The 20,632-nt window shown below is 37.5% G+C and overlaps 1 protein-coding gene across 1 annotated transcript in view; it reads left to right on the top strand.

The window, feature by feature from the left end:
- The window catches only part of TBC1D5 (TBC1 domain family member 5), a 544,439-nt gene that overhangs the window by 455,581 nt on the left and 68,226 nt on the right, over positions 1-20,632 (top strand). Inside the window, exon 17 of the mRNA XM_042780322.1 lies at positions 10,640-10,803. Within this exon, the coding sequence (XP_042636256.1) occupies positions 10,640-10,803 (164 nt within the window). The remainder of the gene's footprint in view (positions 1-10,639; positions 10,804-20,632) is intronic.

Genomic DNA, 20,632 nt, shown 5'->3' on the forward strand with positions numbered 1-20,632 from the left:
CCCAAATCCTAAAAAAATAAAAATAAATAAATAAATAAATAAATAAAAATTATGTCAGTGAACCTATTCCCCAAATCCACCCCCATCCCGCCATTTTGAATTAATGGCTCTTGTAGTTACCTTTCATTATATAGCTATATAATAATATGTGTTGGCATAATCTTTAAAATCTGGGTTTATCTTATGATATTGCTAGCTATATGTGTAACTGCATGTCCTCTGGCAAGTTAATTAACTTCTCTGGCCTTAATTTTCTCCTGTGTAACCACATCATAGTGTCATTAAGATTTAATGAGCTAGTACATGTAAAGGTCCAAATGCATACATGGACTAACATTTTGCAGATATCACTCTGCAGTGGTATGTTCTGATTTTTTTATTTCTTCTTTGGGCAGATAACCTGGGGAAGTGTGTATGTATATGAGAAGGCAGGAGAAAAAAAAATGAAAAGATAAGCTATAATACAGAGAAAAAGTTAGAATTAGAGAAAAGATTTCTTGGTTTAATTATAATTTCCACATGCAACAAGTTAAATTATTCAAATTGGGATAATCTTAAGACTTTCTTTTGCTTTAGTTATGTTATTTTTTAATGGAAAAAGTACAACTAAAATTTCACAAGGTTTGATATACATAACTGCTCACAACTATTTTTTTCAGCAACACATTAATTTTGGAAGAAAATGGGGAAGAAAGTTTTAATAGCTCACAGAAATCTAACTTTTTCCAAAGTCTAATAAAATTTAAATGATTCTACCTGGAATTACATATTAACTCAGAATTTGAACTACAATGTCAAATATTGAGTCTCTATGCCACCAGAGCTGCCTAGAGGTTAAAACTAGAATATACTAATCAAGGAAATAATAAAGAAAATTTCCCAGAGCTGAAGAAAGATATTGACCTGAGGATTGGAAAAAAAAAAAAAATCTAGCAAGTTGCATTAGAGTCAAAAGACCCATCTCTAGAAACCGTATGGAAAATGTGCAAAACTTTAAGGATGGAATAAAAATCCTAGAAACCTCCAGAAAGGAAAAAAAAGGAGAAATTTGTTTACAAAATAATCATCAGATTGACATCAGACTTATTGGTAAAACTGAGGACGAGGAGACATTTGAGTTTATTTTCAAAGTTCTGAGAGAAAATGGCTTTGAAGTAGAATCTAACTCTCAGCCAAACTAGCATTCAATTGGGAAGATAAAATAGACATTTAGGGGCATAGAAAATCTGAGGTCTGCCAGCAGGACTACTTCTTCCCTGTCAATTCTTGAAATATTTATTTATTTTATACATACATATTATTCCACTTGTAAAATCAGTAATGATATTACAGTACCTTACATCAAAACCCTGAAAGATAGAAAGAAAATGAAAGTCAGAGGAAATTTTAAAGATAGAAAAATAAATAGTCTAAACATACAATTTAAGAAGATCGAAAAAGAACATCAAAATAACCATACAGTACAAAAAGGAAAACAATACATAAAACAATGGAGGATGTCAATGAAATTAAAACATGATCCTTTAAAAACAATGACATAATCCAACACTTAGCAAATCTGATCAGTAATAAAGAAGAGAACACTCTAATACACTGAAAATAAGAATTATGATTTAATTAAAGATACAGAGGAAAGGAGTTTTGCTGAAAATGTGAACAAAGTTCTCTTTTCGTGCCATAACAAATTACCGCACTTGGTGGCTTAAACAATACAGATTTATTGTTTTATAGTTCTATAAGTCAGAAGTCTGACACAAGTCTTATGAAGCTAAAACCAGCAGGGCTGTGTTTTTTCTGAAGACTCTAGGGGAGAATCTGTTTCCTTGGCCATCCAGGTTGTTGGCATAATTCACTTCCTGTGGCTGTGGGACCAACACCCCCACTTCCTTACTGGCTGTCAGCTGAGGTCAGTCCACAGCTTCTAGAAGATGCCTGCATTCCATGGTTCATGCCTCCCTTCCTCCATCTTAAAAGCCAGTAACACCAAGTCAAATCTCTCCCCCTGCTTCAGACCTCTTGTTTTTCTTTTTTCTCTCTCATGTTTCTGACTCACTCTTCTGCCTTTCTCTTCCACTTTTAAAGACTCCTATGATTAGATTAGCCCACCTGAATAACCTAGTATTGTTGTTGTTGTTATGTGCCGTCAAGTCAAACCCGACTCATAGCGACCCCTCCTTGGGTTTCCGAGGCAGTATCACTACGGAAGTAGGATTGCCCAACCTTCCTTCCGAGGAGTGGCTGGTGGGTTTGAACTGCCAGCCGTCTGGTTAGCAGGCAAGTGTCTTAGCCACTATGCTACCAGAGCTCCCAACCTAGTATATTCTCCCCATTTTAAAGTCCTGCACTTTAATCACATCTGCAAAGTCTGTTTTGCCCTGAAGGTAACATATGTAGAGATCCCAGGAATAAGGGCGTAGCCATTATTCTGCCTGTCACATACTTGTCTTTTTTTAGGAAAATAGGAATTACCAAAATTGACCCAAGCCCAAAAAGAAGTAGAAAATCTTTTAAAAAGCCTAGAACACTATCTTAATAATGATGCCTTTTAAAAATCACCACCCTGAGAGATTTTTATAGGTAGGTACATCCAATGAAAGGACAGATAAATTCAATTATATAAACTTAGAAAAAGATGGACATTTTTGCACTTCATTTTGTAAAAAACCATTTTCTTACAAAAAAAATGCGTTGGTTTCTAAGATGTATTTTTTAGTCTGTGAACTTTTAAAAGTCATTTGTAACTCAAAACTGAGCAAACACTTCTTTTGTTTTAGCTTTATCTGCCACCACCCTTGTGGTAGTTCAGTTTGTGTGTCAACTTGGCTGGGCCTGGTTGAGTGGCTGGGCAGCTGGATGTAGTATTCTCCATGATGACACTGCTAATCAACTCCATGGTGGAATCTACTGTGAGCAGCTGAGTAGCTGCCTTACAGATGTGGTCTGCTTCCTGTACATAAGCAGAAGTCTTGGGGAATGATCTCTAGTTTATGGCACACTTGGACCTTACATGTAGCTGTGTCATTATTCAGCAGCCTGCCATGCTCTGCTGACCTGGGGACTTAACAAGGGACTTGAATTAATTGCCTGCCATGTGGTTTAGTAACATCGGGACTGTGCCTTTTTACTTGCCAACCTTGGGCTTGGCAGCCTCAGCAGCCAGCAGCTGTCTGAGTGAAGGAAAGCCTCTAACTTCAGTGGGCTGGGAGCTGGAAGCAGAGCTGAAGCCCAAGGCTGAGGGCTTTCACCCAGCCCCTAGAGCCTGGCACTTGGAACTAGGACTTCTAGCCTCCCAAACTGTAATAGAATAAACTCCTGTTTGTTAAAGCCATCCCATTTGTGGTATATTCTTGTCAGAGCAGCACTAGGTAACCAGAACAACCCTGCAGCAATATTAGTTAGTTGTTTAAGGATTAGAGTTCTGCAGAGCAATAAGACAATATTCATAAAAGGAGAAACATAGGTTTGTAATGAATGTCTTACTTCTTGGAGTGAGAAGTATCTTCATAAGCAGGACCTTAAACCCAGAAGATATAAAGGAAATAGACAAATTGACTGATTTTACAAAACAAAAATTTGAAGACACCATAAATAAGATTAAAACACAAGTTATAGAGCAAGAGAAAGAAATATATTTATACTTACCACCTATTTGTCAGTTTGTTAAACTGTGGTGGCTTGCATGTTACTAGGATGCTTGAAGCTATCTCACCAGTATTTCAGATACGAGCAAAGCCACCCATGGCAGACAGGGTTCAGTGGAGCTGCCAGACTGAAACAAATTAGAGGACAGTCCTGGTAGTTTACTTTCAAAAATCAGCCAATGCAAACTCTGTAGCCACAATGGAGTGTTGTCCCATAGAGTGCTGGCAGGGGAGGCCTGTAGCGGGGAAGGCACTCGAGATACAGTGTCTTCAACAGTGGATTTGAACTTGCTGATGATCATGAAGATGGAACAAGACCAGGCACCATTTTATTCGGTTATACATGGGATCACCCTGAGTCAGAATCACTTCAGTGGCAGTTAACAACAACGTATACACACAGCAAGGGGCTGATTTCCAGAATTTGGAAGGAACTCCCATAAATCAGTTTCTAAAAGTAAAATGAGCAGATACAATTCACATAAGACCTTTAAGTGACCTATAAATGTGTTAAAAGATATCCACCCTCACTAGTTATCAAGAAACATCAGGTTAACATAATGAAGTGCCCCCTGTGTCACATTAATCAAATAAATATGTAATTTTATATCATGTTATATTTACATTTATGTGTGTGTATACATATGTATTCATGTATATATAAAATATGTACAGTCTGCAAAGATGTAGGGAAATGAGAACTCTTCTGGTATCTTTTTGGATTTATAAACTGTTAAAACTCTAGGAGAAGACAATTTGATTCACTTATCTTAATTGAAAACGCACATACAGTTGGATGCAACATTTCCACTTGTATAAACATATCCTTTAAAGCAGCCAACTGTTTGCACCTAGAAATAGACATCCCTAGAATGTTTATTGCAGTTGTATTTGTAAAGGCAAAAATGGAAACACTAATGTTTATTCAGGAGTGCTACCAATTTTTTTCTTCACAGCCATTTAAGAGAATAAAAAAGACTTTTATATAACAAGGTACATGAATTTCCAAGACTGAAGGTAAATTCAGCAATCAAATCACATGGGGAAGCACTTTTGGAATGGCACAATAAAGACCTTTGAGTATATGCTTCTTTATAAAAGCAACAAGAACAGTTGCAAATATGTCAAAAATCATTTTTTTCAGAAATTAAGCAAAGGCTTACAACAATCTGAAGGAAAATTTATTCGAGAAATAGGCTTAATCTCCATAAGAACAATGAGTTTTGTAGCATTTTAACTTGCCCAATACCTATCTTCCTCTTCCCAGGTGTGGCAAAACCAAACCAAACTCACTGCCATCGAGTCAATTCCAACTCATAGTTACCCACTTTGGGTTTCTGAGGTGGTAAATCTTTATGGAAGTAGATTGCCCAGTCTTCCTTCTGTGGAGTGGCTGGTGGGTTTGAACTGCCAACCTTCTGATTAGCAGTCAAGTGCCTTAAGCACTACACCAAAACCATCAGTCTTAAAATCATGGTAGCTACGAAAGCCAGCAGTGTAGTAGCCATTGGAAAATGCAGAATGGAGAATGCAGAAATGGAGCACCTCAGGAAGCCCCATCCTTGGAGAATTGTCAGTATTTGACCTATCCTGCAGCTTATCAGGAAAGCCCCATTTACAGGACTTATCCTTATTAGAGTCATCAGAGTTCACTCAGTGAGAAACCCTATCCCCAGCGCATGGGTAGGGAAAAGCAATTATTTAGCATCACAGCTGCCTATGAAAGCAATAACAATTGGGGCAAACAAACTAGGGGGGGGGGGGGAGACAAAAAAAAAAAAAAAAACTCACTACCATAGAATCTATTCTTACTCATAATGACCCCCATTGGTTTTCTGAGGTGGTATATCTTTATGAAAATAGATTGCCCCATCTTCTTCCTTCTGGGGACAAACAAAAGGTTGGCCAAAAACTTAATAGGAAAATCTGGGAAACAAGATGTTCACAGGGGGTTTTGAAAAGCTGTGGGATATTTCTTAGAATGAAGAAGGTCATTACATGTGTAGGAATGTGAACATGCCTAGAAAAGATCTGAGAAGAATTTATCCCTCAACTCAGGATGAGTTTGAGGCTCGGCACAAACAGAAAATAAAGGCTAAAACATACTTGTAAACTGCCTTCTGGAGCATCAGAGTCTCAAAGACCTGTAGGACGTACACATATTGGGAGTCCCAAAGGACAGAAGAGAGAATAAAAGAAAGAAAGAATATTTGAAGAAATACTGCTAGAATATCCCACAATATGGAAAACATTAATCTATACATTCAGGAATCTCAATGAACTCCAAGCAGGATATATTTTTAAAAATCCACATGTAGACACATCATAGTCAAACTGTGAAAGCCCACAACAAAGAGAGATTCTTGAAAACAGCAATAGAAAAACAACTCATCACATACAAAAGATTCTCAATAAATTCAACCAGCTGACTTCTCATCAAAATTCATGGAGGCCAGAAGGCAGTAGGACAATATTCAAAATGAAGGGGATGGGCAACTGTCAACCAAGAATTATGTATCCAGCAAAGCTATCCTTCAAAAATAAAGAGAAAATTAAGACATTGCCAGATAAACAAAAACTCAAGAGAATTCATCACTAGTAGGTCTGCCCTTCAAGAAATAGTAAAGGAAGTCCTTAGGCTGAAAGGAAAGGACACCAGACATTAACTCAAAACCACATGAAGAAATAAAGAGCAGTGCTAAAGGTAACCACATAGATAAATAAAAAAGACAATATTAATGTATTTTTATTTGAATCTTTTTTGTAATACCTGATTTCAAAGGTAACTACATACAGCAATAACTATTATTTGTGTTGATAAACATACAGTGTATAAAAATGAAATATGTATGACATTAATAACCCAAAGGACAAGGGAAAGAATGGAGCTATATAGGAGTAAAGTTTATTATTAGTATTATTATTGAAATTAAGTTGGTACTGACCTAAACTGTTGTCATTGTTATGTGCCATCAAGTCAATTTCAACTCATAGTGATCATGTGGGACAGAGTATAACTGTGCCATAAGGTTTCCTAGACTGTAAATCTGTTCAGGAGCAGAGTACCAGGTCTTTTACCCACAGAGCCACTAGAAGGTGTAAACCACTGATTTTTGGTTCACAGCCAAGTGTTTAACCATTGTTCCAGCAGGGCACCTTAATCTGAACTATAGTACAATAAATTAAGATGCTAATTATAATCTCCAGGGCCACCAGTACAAAAATAACTGAACAAAATATAGTAAAAGAAGCAACAGTAATTTAAATGATGTGCTAGAAAATATCTGTGTAATATAAACGAAAGCAGTAATGGAGGAATAGGACAGTAAAGATATGACATGTAGAAAAAATAGACATAAATCTTATATTATCAGTAATTACATTAAATGTGAATGGATTAAACTCTCTAACCAAAAGGCAGAGATTGAAAACCTGGATAAATAAGCCATGATCCAACAATATGTTGTCTACAAGAGACACACTTTGTGTTTAACAACACAGCTAGGTTGAAAGTAAAAGATGGAAAAAAAAGACAAACCATGCAAATAATAACCTAAAAAGAACCAGAGTGGCTATACTAATAATTAGATAAAATACATTTTAAGACAAAAATAGTTAGTAGAGAAAAATGTATATTCCATAATGATAAAATAATCATTTAACAATTATAAATCATATAACAATTATAAATATATGCATATATAAGTATTTATATATATCTACCAACAAAAACCCAATTCACCAAATGAAAACTTACATAATTAAAGGGAGAAATAGATAATTCAACAATACTTGAAAACTTCAGTACTCGACTTTCAAAAATAGAACAACTAGGCAGAAGATCAACAAGGACATAGAGGACTTGAACAATAGCAGAAAACACAAGTTTCTCATGTACGTGGAGCATTCTTCAGGATAGAGCATATGTTAGGTCATAAAATAAGCCGAAATACATTTGGAAGGATTGAAATCAAGCACTTATGCTCTCCAACCACAATGGAATGAAATCATCGTTGGGTGCCATTGAGTCACTTCTGACTCATAGTGAACATACATACAATTGCCCATCTTGTGCCTCACAGTCATTGCTATGTTTGAACCCATTGTTGCAGCTGTTGTGCCAGTCCATCTCATTGAGGGTCTTCCTCTTTTTCCCTGACCCTCCACTTTACCAAGCATGATGTCCTTCTCCAGAAACCTGTCCACCACTGGTGACCCTGTTCGTATTTGAAATACCAATGGTATAGTTTCCAACAGTACAGCAACACACAAGATGCCACAGTATGACAGATGAGTGGTGAAGAATGAAATAAGAAATCAATAAAAGAAGGAGATTCGGGGAATTCACAGATAAGTGGAAATCAGACAACACAATCCCATTGATCCAGGAGAAATCACAATGGAAACTGTAAAATACGTTGAGATGACATGATCTTGTATATACAATATCCAAAGGAATCCCTGGTGTCTGTATCTGATACAGAGGAGACATCACTGGAATAGAATTATCTTGAGATGAGGGATGAAAGACTGGGAGTAGATAATTACTAGCCCAATTTGTATATAATTACTCTGTTGTACCTGGTATCCTAAGACTAGGGATGATTATCTATGGACTCTCTATTATGTGCTTCGTTTTCTTTCTACCTCTAGCTGCACCTTCTCAGTCTGCTTTGCTACTTTCTTGTCATCCTCCTGCCTTTTAAACCTTGACATCTCCCAGAATTCAGTCTTTGAATATAACCCATTTTGTATCTGTGTCCTCTCCCTTGAAAATCTCATCTGATCTCATGACTTTCAGTACTATCTATATGCCACTGTAGGAGCTCTGGTGGTATAGTGCCTAAGGCATTTTACTGCTAACCAGAAGACTGGTGGTTCAAACCCACCAGCCACTCATCAGAAGGCGGATTGGGCAATCTGCTTATGTAGAGATATCGCCTTGGAAACCCGACTAGGGGTCACTGTGAGTTGCATTGGCTTGACGACAGTGAGTTTGGAGTTTGGTTTTATATGCTACTGGCTTTCAAATTTGTATCTCTAGCCCAAACATGTCCCCTGAAATCCTGACTCAAATACCCTACTGCCTACATGATCTCTCCATTTGAATATCTGATTAGGCATCTAAAACTCAACATATCTAAAACTAAACTCCTGATCTTACCTCTAAAACCAGCCCCCTCAATCTTTCCCCACTCTGTAAATAGCACCTTCATCATTTTTAAGGCAAACATTTTAAAATTAAACTTGACTCTTCCCTTTCTCTCAGACCCCTAATGGGTTTGTCAGTAAATCTGGTCTATTTGTCTAAAATCCGGCACTTTTCACCACCAAGCTATGATCATCTTGGGCACTTGGATTTTTGCATTAGCTTTACAATCGGTTTCCCTGCTTTTGCCTCCCCTCCCCACAAAGTTGATTTTCAGCATAGAAGTCCAAGCATTTCTTTGAAAATGTAAGTAAAATCATTATTGCTTGTCTGTTCAAACACTCCATTAGCTTCCAGTGGCTTCTCTTAGAGTAGAAGTATTCAAAATGGTCTACAAATCCTGACCTGATCTGATCCCCTGCTTGCTCTCAGACCTCATCTCCTATCTCTTCCCTCACTTTCACACTTAATTTTAGTTACACTGTCCTCCTTGTCTTTCCATAAACACACAGGGCCTTTGTACTTACTGTTTCCTCATTTCATCTACAAACCTGGTACTTTGCCCCCTTCAAGTTTTTCTTAACTGTCAACTTTTCAGTGACATCTTCCCTAACTTATTTAAACCTGTAACACCTTCTGACATTCACATCCCTCTTTTCCTGCTTCATTTTTCTTCATAGAACTTATTACCATCCAAAATCCTCTATATTTTACCTATGTATTTGTTTGTCTTTCCTCACTAGAAAGTAAACTCCATGAGGGGTGGGATTTTTGACTATGTTAGTTTCCATTGTCTCTCTAGACCGATAACCTTGCCTGGCACTTACTAGGCCTTCAATTACTAATCATTGAATGAATGAGTGCATGCGTACATGCATCCCAGGTATTTTGCTGTTCATTAAGTAACAGCATACAAGAATATCCCTAGTAAGAACTGAATGGGTCTGGCTGCAGCCAGGTCTGTAAGACTGGCCTTCTACACCAAGCTGCCCTCTCACTTGAACTTACTAGGCAAGAGTCTTTGCTCCTTGTGCCTGTCTAAGGGAGCTTAATGACTCCAGAACCTCTCAGTGGAAAAGGGAATGCCAGGGATCATAGGTATACCTATTCTAATGAGGGGACAGTTCAGAAAGAGGCCCTGTGAGTCAGTACCTTGTCCCATTTCCAAATGCTTCCATTATAGGCCACTGGAAGCCATATATTTGTTGTGCAATTAGCAGTTAACAATGTGGAAAAACATTGGTCAAGGATATAAGTTTTTTTTCTACCTTACCTTTAAAATGTACGATATAATAGTTTCTAAACAAACACACACAAAAAAAAACCTCACTGCCGTGGAGTCGATCCTGACTCATAGCGACCCCTCCTTGGGTTTCTGAGGCAGTATCTCTACAGAAGTAGATTGCCCAATCTTTCTTTTGAGGAATGGCTGGTGAGTTTGAACCACTAGCCTTTTGGTTAGCAGCTAAATGTGTTAGGCACTATGCTACCAAAGCTCCCTAATAGTGTCTAGTTTCCATTATTTAAAGATAATTCCATTAGTGAGGAAAAATCCAGTTATTTAACCTGTGTGTGTGTGTGTGTGTGTGTGTAATGCTTGGACTAATTGTACTATAAATTACTTATTTAAAAAAACTATAGCAATACCACATATTTCTAAAAGAAAAAAATGTCAGCTAGTCTGATACATATAAATGCATGCATTTTAATATTCCACAACTTCATCGTGTGTTGACAGTGTGAACAAATTAGTGTCATAATTGAAAATTATTTATTAAAAACTCAGTAAATTCAGTAATCTAGTGAAACAGTCTGGTGTTTCATTATTGCTATTTAATTTTTCTTACAGGACAAAGTTCTAAAAACATCACTTCATCTCCAAGCATTGAGAGTTTGCCTGGAGGAAAAGAATTCACTGGCTCCCCACCTTTGTCTGCTACTAAAAAAGATTCCTTTTTTAGCAACATCTCCCGTTCCCGCTCACACAGCAAAACCATGGGCAGAAAAGAATCTGTAAGTATTTAAGTTCAATTTTCTTTTTATCCTTTGTTTTCCTCTAGAACGCTACATTTATTAAAGCTGCTTTGTTGTGTTGTTATGTGCCGTCAAGTCAGACCCGACTCATAGCGACCCCTCCTTGGGTTTCCTAGGCAGTATCGCTATGGAAGTAGATTGCCCAACCTTCCTTCCGAGGAGTAGTTGGTGGGTTTGAACCTCCAGCCTTCTGGTTAGCAGTCAAGTGCCTTAGGCACTATGCTACCAGAGCTCCTAAAGCTGCTTTAGTGTTCAGTTGTATAAAACTTTTAAGACTTTTATGAACTAAAGTGAATTATTTCATCAAAAGTATCTTAATTTTATTATTATAATTTAGTATTATTCCAAGGCTATGGTTTATATTATGCTGTGGGGGAAAAAAAAAAAGTTCCATAAATTTAAAATAAGTTGAATCTTGCTCAATCCCCAGTCATTGTTTCCTTTATAAGTGCTTTTCCATCAAACCTTGTGGGAATTTTGCCCCTAAAATTGAACAAATAGTGTTATACCAAATACGAGATGTTGACACTTGAAACAAACCAAGTTTTTTTTGTTTTGTTTTGTTTTAAATATTTATGGAATATTTTAAATAATTATTTTACTATTCTTAAAAGTTATACAAATTACATATAAATTATGGTGTTTTGATAGTTGCTTTCTAAGATCTTCTCTATACATTTCTCAAAAGGACATATATCTAAAGTATATCAACCACCTTAAAAATCTGGTTATATCTGAAATGTTTATAAGCCAACTTCACAAGAAATAAAACACTTAACCACATTTTATCGCTAATTGAACACCTAATTTTCTAAAATGAAGAGCTCATCTTCCCATTTGATGAGAATGCAAGTATAAAGCTAACACAGAAATCAAACTATTGTTGAAATTGTCCTAAGTGTAAAACAAAAACAAAATAGTAACTGTAAAACCTTTGAGAGCTAATTATTTAGGTTGCCTAAAATATACAATAACATGGTATTAGCGTGTGATTTTGTATGACCTTGGGAAAGCCACTCAGCTTTCAGGTGCCCCAACCACCTCATCTGCAAATTAAGCATCACACTTTGCTCTCCAAAGGCAGAAAAGTTGACTGTATTTGGGGTCACTTTCAATGCATAGAAACTATTATCCGATAGTCTGTTAAAGGATAGCATGAGACTTTCCAATTAAAGATGATACCTTGAGTGCAAGCATTTACCTGCGCTCTGTTTCCTTCCTAAACCTGCGCTCTGTTTCCTTCCTAAACCTCCACTCCAAGAACAGTTGTTTTGTTGCTAGGTGTCGTCAGGTAGACTCTAACTCATAGTGACCCATATTACAGAGTAGAATTGTCCTATTGGGTTTCCTAGGCTATAGTCTTTACAGGAGCAGATCACCAAGTTTTTATCCTCAGATGGCTGATTGTTTCAAACTGCCAAACTTTTGGTTAGTAGCTTACCTCTTAACCATTACACCATCAAGGCTCCTCCCAAGAACAGTAAGGGTAGTTAAAGGTAAGCCCTCAAAGAATAAGAAAACTGGGAAGAAGACAATAGCAATACATTTTGTTACTTAGAAAGCAGATGGCAAGTGGTAACTTAGCAACCTAAGAAAGCTGAATCCTAAGTCAGAAGTAAAAGGTAAAAGTCACTATGAGTCAGCTCTGACTCGATGGCAGTGAGTTTGTTTTTTGTTTGTTTGTTTGTTTCCCCACTCTGGTAGGAACACTGGAAGTTAGCGACCCCTCCTTGGGTTTCCAAGGTGATATCACTACGGAAGTAGATTGCCCAACCTTCCTTCCGAGGAGCAGCTGGTAGGTTTGAACCGCTAGCTTTCTGGTTAGCAGCCAAATGCCTTAGACGTTATGCTACCAGAGCTCCTCTTACTTCTCTAGAAAGTATAAAACAATGCTGCAGACTGAGAAAGATCAGGCACAGTTGAGTATGGGACTACCCTGCTCAGAAAAAAATGAAGAATAAATTTAAGTACTACCTACCTCCACTTGCTTCTCATAGCACCAACCAAGAGATTGGGAGAGTTTTCTGTAGGTAAAAGACAAAATTTTAATAAAACACAAAGATGCTGAGATTGGCAGTTCTCTGAGGAAATAGCCAGCTCACTTTACAAGTGGTCCTAGCCATCAACAACCCCCATCCAACTGCACAACATTCTCTTACTTTTTAGTTTCAAACTGTATGAGCAAGACAGCCAAGGATCACTAGACACAGAAGGGAAACATCTGATATGAAAACAAATAGAGAAAAAGCAACTGGGAAACAGCAAGGCTATGCAGGAAAATAAAAGCTATCACTGATAGTTTCATGGATATGAGTAACTTTTGCATCTGTAATAACAAACAGGAATATATGTATATAACTTTGAGAATAAAAAAATAAGAGCTATTAGAAATTAAAGTGTGATTTCAGAAATGTAAAACTCAATGGAAGAGTTGTTAGTGAACTTGCAGAAATATCGTAGACAATAGAATATAAACAAAAATGGAAAGAGAAAAAATAAGAAAAGTAGAAAAGTGGTCCAGGAGGTTAAAAATCTAAAAATTAAGAGCTGCAGAGAGAGTGCATAGATAAAATGAATGGAAGGAAATTACCACAAATACAATTCAATGAATTTTTCTGTTAATGAAAAGTTCTGAGTCTTCAGATTGAAAAAGTCCATGGAATGCCCCAAACAAGTGAAATCAAACCCATCTAGAAAGTGTAAAACAGAACGTTTCCAGACTGAAAAAGATCAGGCACTGACTGAGATTACTGCTTTTTCACATCATTAAAAAAAAAAATTAGAACTCTAGAGACGAAGCAATGTCCTATAAACTTGCAGAGTTGAGGGAGAAAAAGATCTTCAAGAAAAGATCAAGGATTAGAACAACTATAGACTTCTCAACAGTTACATTGGAAAGAAGAAGTGAATGGAGCAATACTTTCAAAGTTCTAAGGAAAATTACTTCCAGTCTAAATTTACCATCCAACCAAACTACTAATTAAGAGTGGGGTAAAATAAAGCCACTTTCAGACATTAGAGATTAAAAAAAAAATATTCCCATGTTCCCTTTCTGAGAATCCACTGGAGAGAGTGCTCTATAAATAATGAGAGAGTTAACTAAGGAGGAAGAAGACATGAGAACCAGGAAATAGAGGATCAAGAGTGAGACAAAGATTCCCCAGGATAATAATGAAGAGAATTCCCATGACTATACAATATTTCACAGGCCTAAGGAACAACAACCAGCCCAGATTAGAGCAAGTTGGAGGAAATCAGATTTCTCCAAAAAGATAAAATTGGAAAAATGTCTAATATATTTGAACAAATTGAACATATTTATAAAACTGGAATTAGTTTGGGTTTGAATTAGTGATAAGTTTACTTAAAAAAAAAAACTAAGGCAATAAAAAACAAGGTAACTGATAACTCAAAGAATGTGCAGGAAACAAAAAGTTACAATAAAATTCATGACTAAGCATTGGATAGAATTTTCATAGGCACCATTGTGTAAGCCTATTGACCATTAATGAAAAATATGATACAGTTTTTTTTTTTTTTTTTTGAGAATTTGAGGTATAGGAACTGTGTGTTTTCATTGGGAGGGGAAGGGGCAGGTGGTGGTGCTCAACAGAGCTAAATCTTCATGTTCCATATTGGGAAATGAATGGATAGTACTCTGGAGAAAGCAAGGAGTAGCAATATAAAATAGAGATACAGAGGTACAAAACAAACCGAAAAAGGTTGAAAAATTGGAAGTGGTTGCTTCTAGGGAGCAGGCAGTAAAGGGCAGTGCTGTGAGAACTGTTTATTATATCAAACCTTATACAACCAACCACTTGATCTTAAAAATATTGGATATATTGTTTACATTTAAAATAACTAAAAATTCAACAAAAATAGAATGCACTGGCATAATAAATCAGAAAGGGGGATGTCTGCCTAGACAAAGCACATGTCTTTGAAGGTAAGAATCAGAATAAGGGAATAACAAGTGGAAAGGCATATGGAGAATGTTTCATTTGCATTATATCACATTTTGGTGTTATATGCATTAGTCTATACCAATTAATTACTTTCCTACAGTGATACTGTAATTTTAAACCAAGAAGTTGAACAAAAATAGAAGTAGAGTAAATCTAACTCTCTATATAGATCTTCTGTGAACCAAGACACAGAATGCTGAGTTATAATACTAAATGTATCACATTCCCTAACTTGTGGAAAGGAAGTAAGCAGAATTTTTCAAGAGAAACCTTCATGGTTTTCCAAGTCACAGGTTTATTTTAATAGTGTGTTACAGTCAATATTCTTTGCCAAATAGTTCTAATTCTCCTCTGTTCTAGGCACTTAGTAGGACTAAACCCCCTGGTCTCCTGTGATCTCTCAGGGTCTTGAGGCTAGTTCTGTCCAGTAAATTGTGATTGGAAGGGCTATGTGTATTGCTACTGCAAGACCTTCCACAGCCCTCACTTTCCCTCTGGCAAAGTGAGGGAGCAGAGCCCACCTGCCAACTTAAAGATAACCAAAAACCAAACTCACTGCCATCGAGTCAGTTACAACTCATAGCAATCCCCATGGGATTTCCAAGGCTATTTATCTTTACAGAAATAGATTGGACATCTTTCTTCCACAGAGCAGCTGGTGGATTCAAACTACCAACCTTTTGTTTAGCAGCTGAGCACCAGTAGGACTCCTGTTAAAGCAGGTGTTGTTGTTAGGTGCTGCTCAGTCATCTTCAACTCGTAGTGAGCCCGAGTACAACAGAATGAAACACTGCCTGGTCCTATACCATCCTCACAATCCTTGCTAAAACTGAGCCCATCACTGCAGCCACTGTGTCAATCCATCTTGTTGAGGGTCTTCCCCTACACTTTACCAAGCATAATATCCTTCTCCATGGACGGGTCCCTTCTGACAACATGACCAAAGTAGGCGAGACGAAGTCTGGCCATTTTTGCTTCCAAGAAGCATTCCAGCTGCACTTCTTCCAGGACAGATTTGTTAGTTCTTCTGGCAGTTCATGGTATTTTCAGCAATTTTCACTGCCCACACCACAATTCAGAAGCATTAACTCTTCTGTCTTCTTGTTCAATGTCCAGCTTTCATATGCATATGAGGCAATTGAAAATACCATAGCTTGGGTTAATCACACCTTAGTCTTGAAAGTATTCAAGTAAATAGCCAACTCAAAGGCACCTAACAACAACAACAATGGCAAAGAGTAAAAAATAGTTTTTGAAGGAAAAAAGTAGATGTTATTGCTGTTAGGTGCCATCAGGTTGGTTCTGACTCACAGCAACTCTGTGTACAACAGAGTAAAACATGCCCAGTCCTGCACCATTCTCAGTCATTGCTATGTTTGAGCCCATTGTTGTAGCCTCCGTGTCAATCCATCTCCTTAAGGGTCTTCCTCTTTTTTGCTATCCCTCTACTTTACAAAACATAATGACCTTTTCCAGGGACAGATCTCTCTGATAAAATGTTCAAAATAGGTGAGAGGAAGTCTGGCCATTCTCGCTTCCAAGGAGCATTCTGGCTTTACTTCTTCCAAGACAAATTTGTTCATTCTTCTGGCAGCTCGTAGTATATTCAGTATTCTTTGCCAACACCATAATTCAAATGCATCAATTCTTCTTTAGTCTCCTTACTTATTGTCCAGCTTTTGCATGCATAAGAGGTAAATCAAAATACCATGGCTCGGGTCAGGTACACCTTAGTTCTCAAAGTGACATCTTTGCTTTTTAACACTTTAAAGAGGTCTTTTGCAGCAGATTTACCCAATGCTATAAGTCATTTAATTTCTTTTTCTTTTTTTTCTTTTTTCTTTTAAAAGCTTGTTTTACATTCAATGTTACATGTACATTTAGTTTCACTCCCCATCTACCATGTCCAACCCTAACCCAATCTCTTCTCCTCCCTACCCTGTAACCGTCCCCCTGTGCCCCTCATACTTATGCACTCCTGTTAGTCCTGCATTTCCTCAATTTAAATGTTGGTCCTCTGGTGTCCCGTAGTCTATTGCTCTAAGGGATGTATTACCATAGAGCATGTAGGTGTGTCTTCCTGGGTTGAGTGGTCTGTGTGTACATCTTGTTAATTGTTGGGGTGAGAGCTACCCTATGGGGGTGCATTTTATTCCAGGCACAGAATGTATTCCAGGGCCATAGTATTGGGAGTCTCACCATGACCAGTAATTCTGGTCATTATTGAGTTTTTGGATTTTGTTCCACATTTTCCTTCCCACTCTACCCAGGATCTCCAGATTTGATCCTTTCCTGAGTGGTTGGCATTAGTAGCCAGGCACCATCTAGTTCTTCTGGTCTCGAGGGCTAATTGCTTCCAAATGCCCTTGTTATTTTGTGTATGTGTGTGTGTGTGTGTTCTTCTTCACTTCCGACGCTAAGAGACCATTGTTGTTATGTGCCATCGAGTCAGACCCAACTCATAGCGACCCCTCCTGGGGTTTCCAAGGCAGTATCACTATGGAAGTAGATTGCCCCATCTTTCTTCCGAGGAGTGGCTGGTGGGTTTGAACCACCAGCCTTCTGGTTAGCAGTCAAATGCCTTAGGCACTATGCTACCAGACCTCCTAAGAGACCTTAGGTGCATCTTAGATGGCCACTTGAAAGCTCTTAAGACCCCAATCGCTACTCACTAATGTAAGATGTGGAACAAGGCTGTTATGTATTTTGTTGTGCCAGTTGAGTCTGATGTCCCCCAATACTATGATCCTGAGATGGTAGATCTGTTGGATCTCTCTCCCATAGTGTCTGGTTGTTTGTGAGGGATTATTCTGTGTCTGTCTTCTATTATTTCTGTAAGGAATGCAGGTATTTTGTATCACTGGTGCCTGTACAAGATTAGCCTAAGCTGAATCTATCCTTGGTCTAGAGTAAACTCCTGTTCAGTGACCCCCATCTGATCCTCTCAGGTGTTTTATGTGTTTATCTGTAGGCTGGTGTTTGGTGTTAATGGTAATGCAGTATTGTGGAGATATTGATTAGTATTAGCATCTGTTGTCCATATCTTATGTGCACAATTCGGTGTCCTCCCATTTCCTAATGTTATCATGGTGGTCACAGATCCTTCCTGTATATCCCTCCCCCTACCCACATCAGCGTGTGGGCCCCAGCTGCCCGAAATTAATCCCTCCCCTTCCCTCCCCATCCTGGTAATCTACAAACAGAGTTCCCTTTCCCAAGCAAACCCTTCTTTGTCTTTTTACAGTAATGGGCTCATACAGTACTTATCTTTCTGCGATTCACTTACTTCACTCAGCATAATGTCCTCCAGGTTCATCCACATTGCGAGATGATTCGGGTATCCCTCCTTGTTCTTTAATGTAGCATAGTATTCCATTGTGTGCATATACCATAATTTGGTTATCCACTCATCCATTGATGAGCATTTAGGTTGTTTCCATCTCTTTGTTATAGTGAATTGTGCTGTGTTGAACATAGGTGTGCATATGTCTGTTCGTGCGCTCTCTCTCACCTCTTTAGGATATATTCCTAGTAATGGAATTGCTGGGTCAAATGGTACTTCTGTTTTCAGTTTTTTAAGGAAATGCCATACCATTAGGCCACAAAGTTGTACCATTTTACAGTCCCACCAGCAGTGCACAAGAGTTCCAATCTCTCCGCAACCTTGCATTTGTTATTTTTTGACCTGTTGAACTTGCTATCATTGCTGGGGTGAGATGATGTCTTACTGTTGTTTTGTTTTGTATCTTTCTAATGCAATTTCTCATGTGTTTGTTAGCTGCCTGTATATCTTCTTTGGTAAAGTGTCTGTTCAAGTCGTTTGTCCATATGTGAATTGGGTTATTTGTCTTTTTGGCGTTGAGGTGTTGGAGTTTTCTATAGATTTTGGAGATGAGTCCTTTATCAGATATGTCATAGGCAAATATTTTCTCCCAATCTGTAGGTTCTCTTTTTACCCTTTTGATGAAGTCTTTCGATGTGCATAAGAATTTAATTTTTAAAAGGTCCCAGTCCTCTAGCTTCTCTTCTATCTCCCGTACATTCTGGGTTATGCTGGCTAGTCTTTTATGGGGTAAATTAGGGCTCCCAGATTAGCCCCTATTTTATCTTTGATGAATTTTATAGTTTTGAGGTTTACATTTAAGACTTTGATCCAGCTTGAGTTTGTTTTTGTATATGGGGTGAGGTATGGGTCTTGTTTCATTTTTCTACAGGTGGATATCCAGTTTTGCCAGCACCATTTTTTGTCTCTTCCCCATTTAATGGGTTTTGGACCTTTGTCAAAGATTAGTAGTCCATAGATGGATGGGTCTATATCTGGACTTTCGATTTTGTTCCATTGGTCTGTCTGTCTATCATTGTACCAATTTTTTGTTTTGACTACTGTGGCTGTATAGTCATTCTTAAGATCTGGGAGTGTGAGACCTCCCACTTTGTTTATCTTCTTGAGAAGTGCCCTGCTTATCTGAGGTCTCTTTCCTTTCCATATGAAATTAGTAATTAGTTTTTCCGTGTCCTTAAAAAACTTTGTTGAAATCTGGATTGGGACTGCGTTAAATGTGTAGATTGCTTTAGGTAGTATTGACATTTTCACAATATTTAAGTCTGTCTATCCATGAACAAGGTAGGTTCTTCCATTTATGTAGTGCCCTTGTTGTCTCTTATAGCAGTGTTTTATAGTTTTCTTTGTATAGGTCTTTTGTGTCTCTGGTGAGGTTTATTCCTAAATATTTTTTCTTTTTAGTAGCTATAGTAAATGGTATTGTTTCCCTTATTTCTTTATCAGAGGACTCTTTGTTGGTGTAGAAGAATCCAGCTGATTTTTGTATGTTGACCTTGTATCCTGCCACTTTGCAATTAGTTCCAGTAATTTTTTTTTTTTTTTTTTTTATTGAATCCCTTGAGTTTTCTATGTACAGGATCATATTGTCCACAAATAGAGATAGTTTTAGTTCCTCTGCCAATTTGTATGCCTTTTATTTCTCTTTCTTGCCTTATTGCCCTGGCCAGGATGTCCAATACAATGTTAAATAGAAGTGGTGATAGAGGGCAGCCCTGTCTGGTTCCCATTTGTAAGGGAAATGCCTTGAGTCTTTCTCCGTTAATAATGATGTTGGCCGTTGGCTTTGCATGTATACCCTTTATTATGTTGAGAAATTTTCCTCCTATCCCTATTTTGCTGAGAGTTCTGAATAGGAATGGATGTTGGATTTTATCAAATGTCTTTTCTGCATCGATTGATATAATCATATGGTTCTTTTCTTTTGTTTATATGGTGAATTACATTGATTGATTTTCTGATGTTGAACCACCCTTGTAAACCTGGTATGAATCCCACTTGGTCCAGGCGTATTAATTTTTTGATATGTTGTTGAATTCTGTTGGCTAGGATTTTGTTAAAGATTTTTGTTCGTGAGGGATATTGGTCTGTAGTTTTCCTTTCTAGTGGTGTCTTTCCCTGATTTTGGTATTAGTGTTATGCTTGCTTCATAAAATGAGGTTGGGAATATTCCATCTTTTTCTATGCTTTGGAATAGCTTGAGTAGCATAGGTGTCAACTCTTCTCTGAATATTTGACAGAATTCTCCAGTGAAGCCATCAGGGCCAGGGCTTTTCTTTGTGGGAAGTTTTTCTTACGACCTGTTCAATTTCTTCTTTGTTATAGGTCTGTTCAAGCTTCCTATCTCTGAGTACGATAGTTTAGATAGGTCTTGTGATTCTAGAAACTTGTCCATCTCTTCTAGGTTCTCAAATCTGTTGGAGTACAGTTTTTCATAATATTCTGTCAGTATCTTTTTTATTTCAGTTGGTTCTGTTGTGATGACACCATTTTTTTTTTTTTT

The sequence above is a fragment of the Orycteropus afer genome, unplaced genomic scaffold (genome assembly GCF_000298275.1).
Source record: "Orycteropus afer afer isolate SDZICR_OR568_19922 unplaced genomic scaffold, OryAfe1.0 scaffold00003, whole genome shotgun sequence".
Taxonomy (NCBI): domain Eukaryota; kingdom Metazoa; phylum Chordata; class Mammalia; order Tubulidentata; family Orycteropodidae; genus Orycteropus; species Orycteropus afer.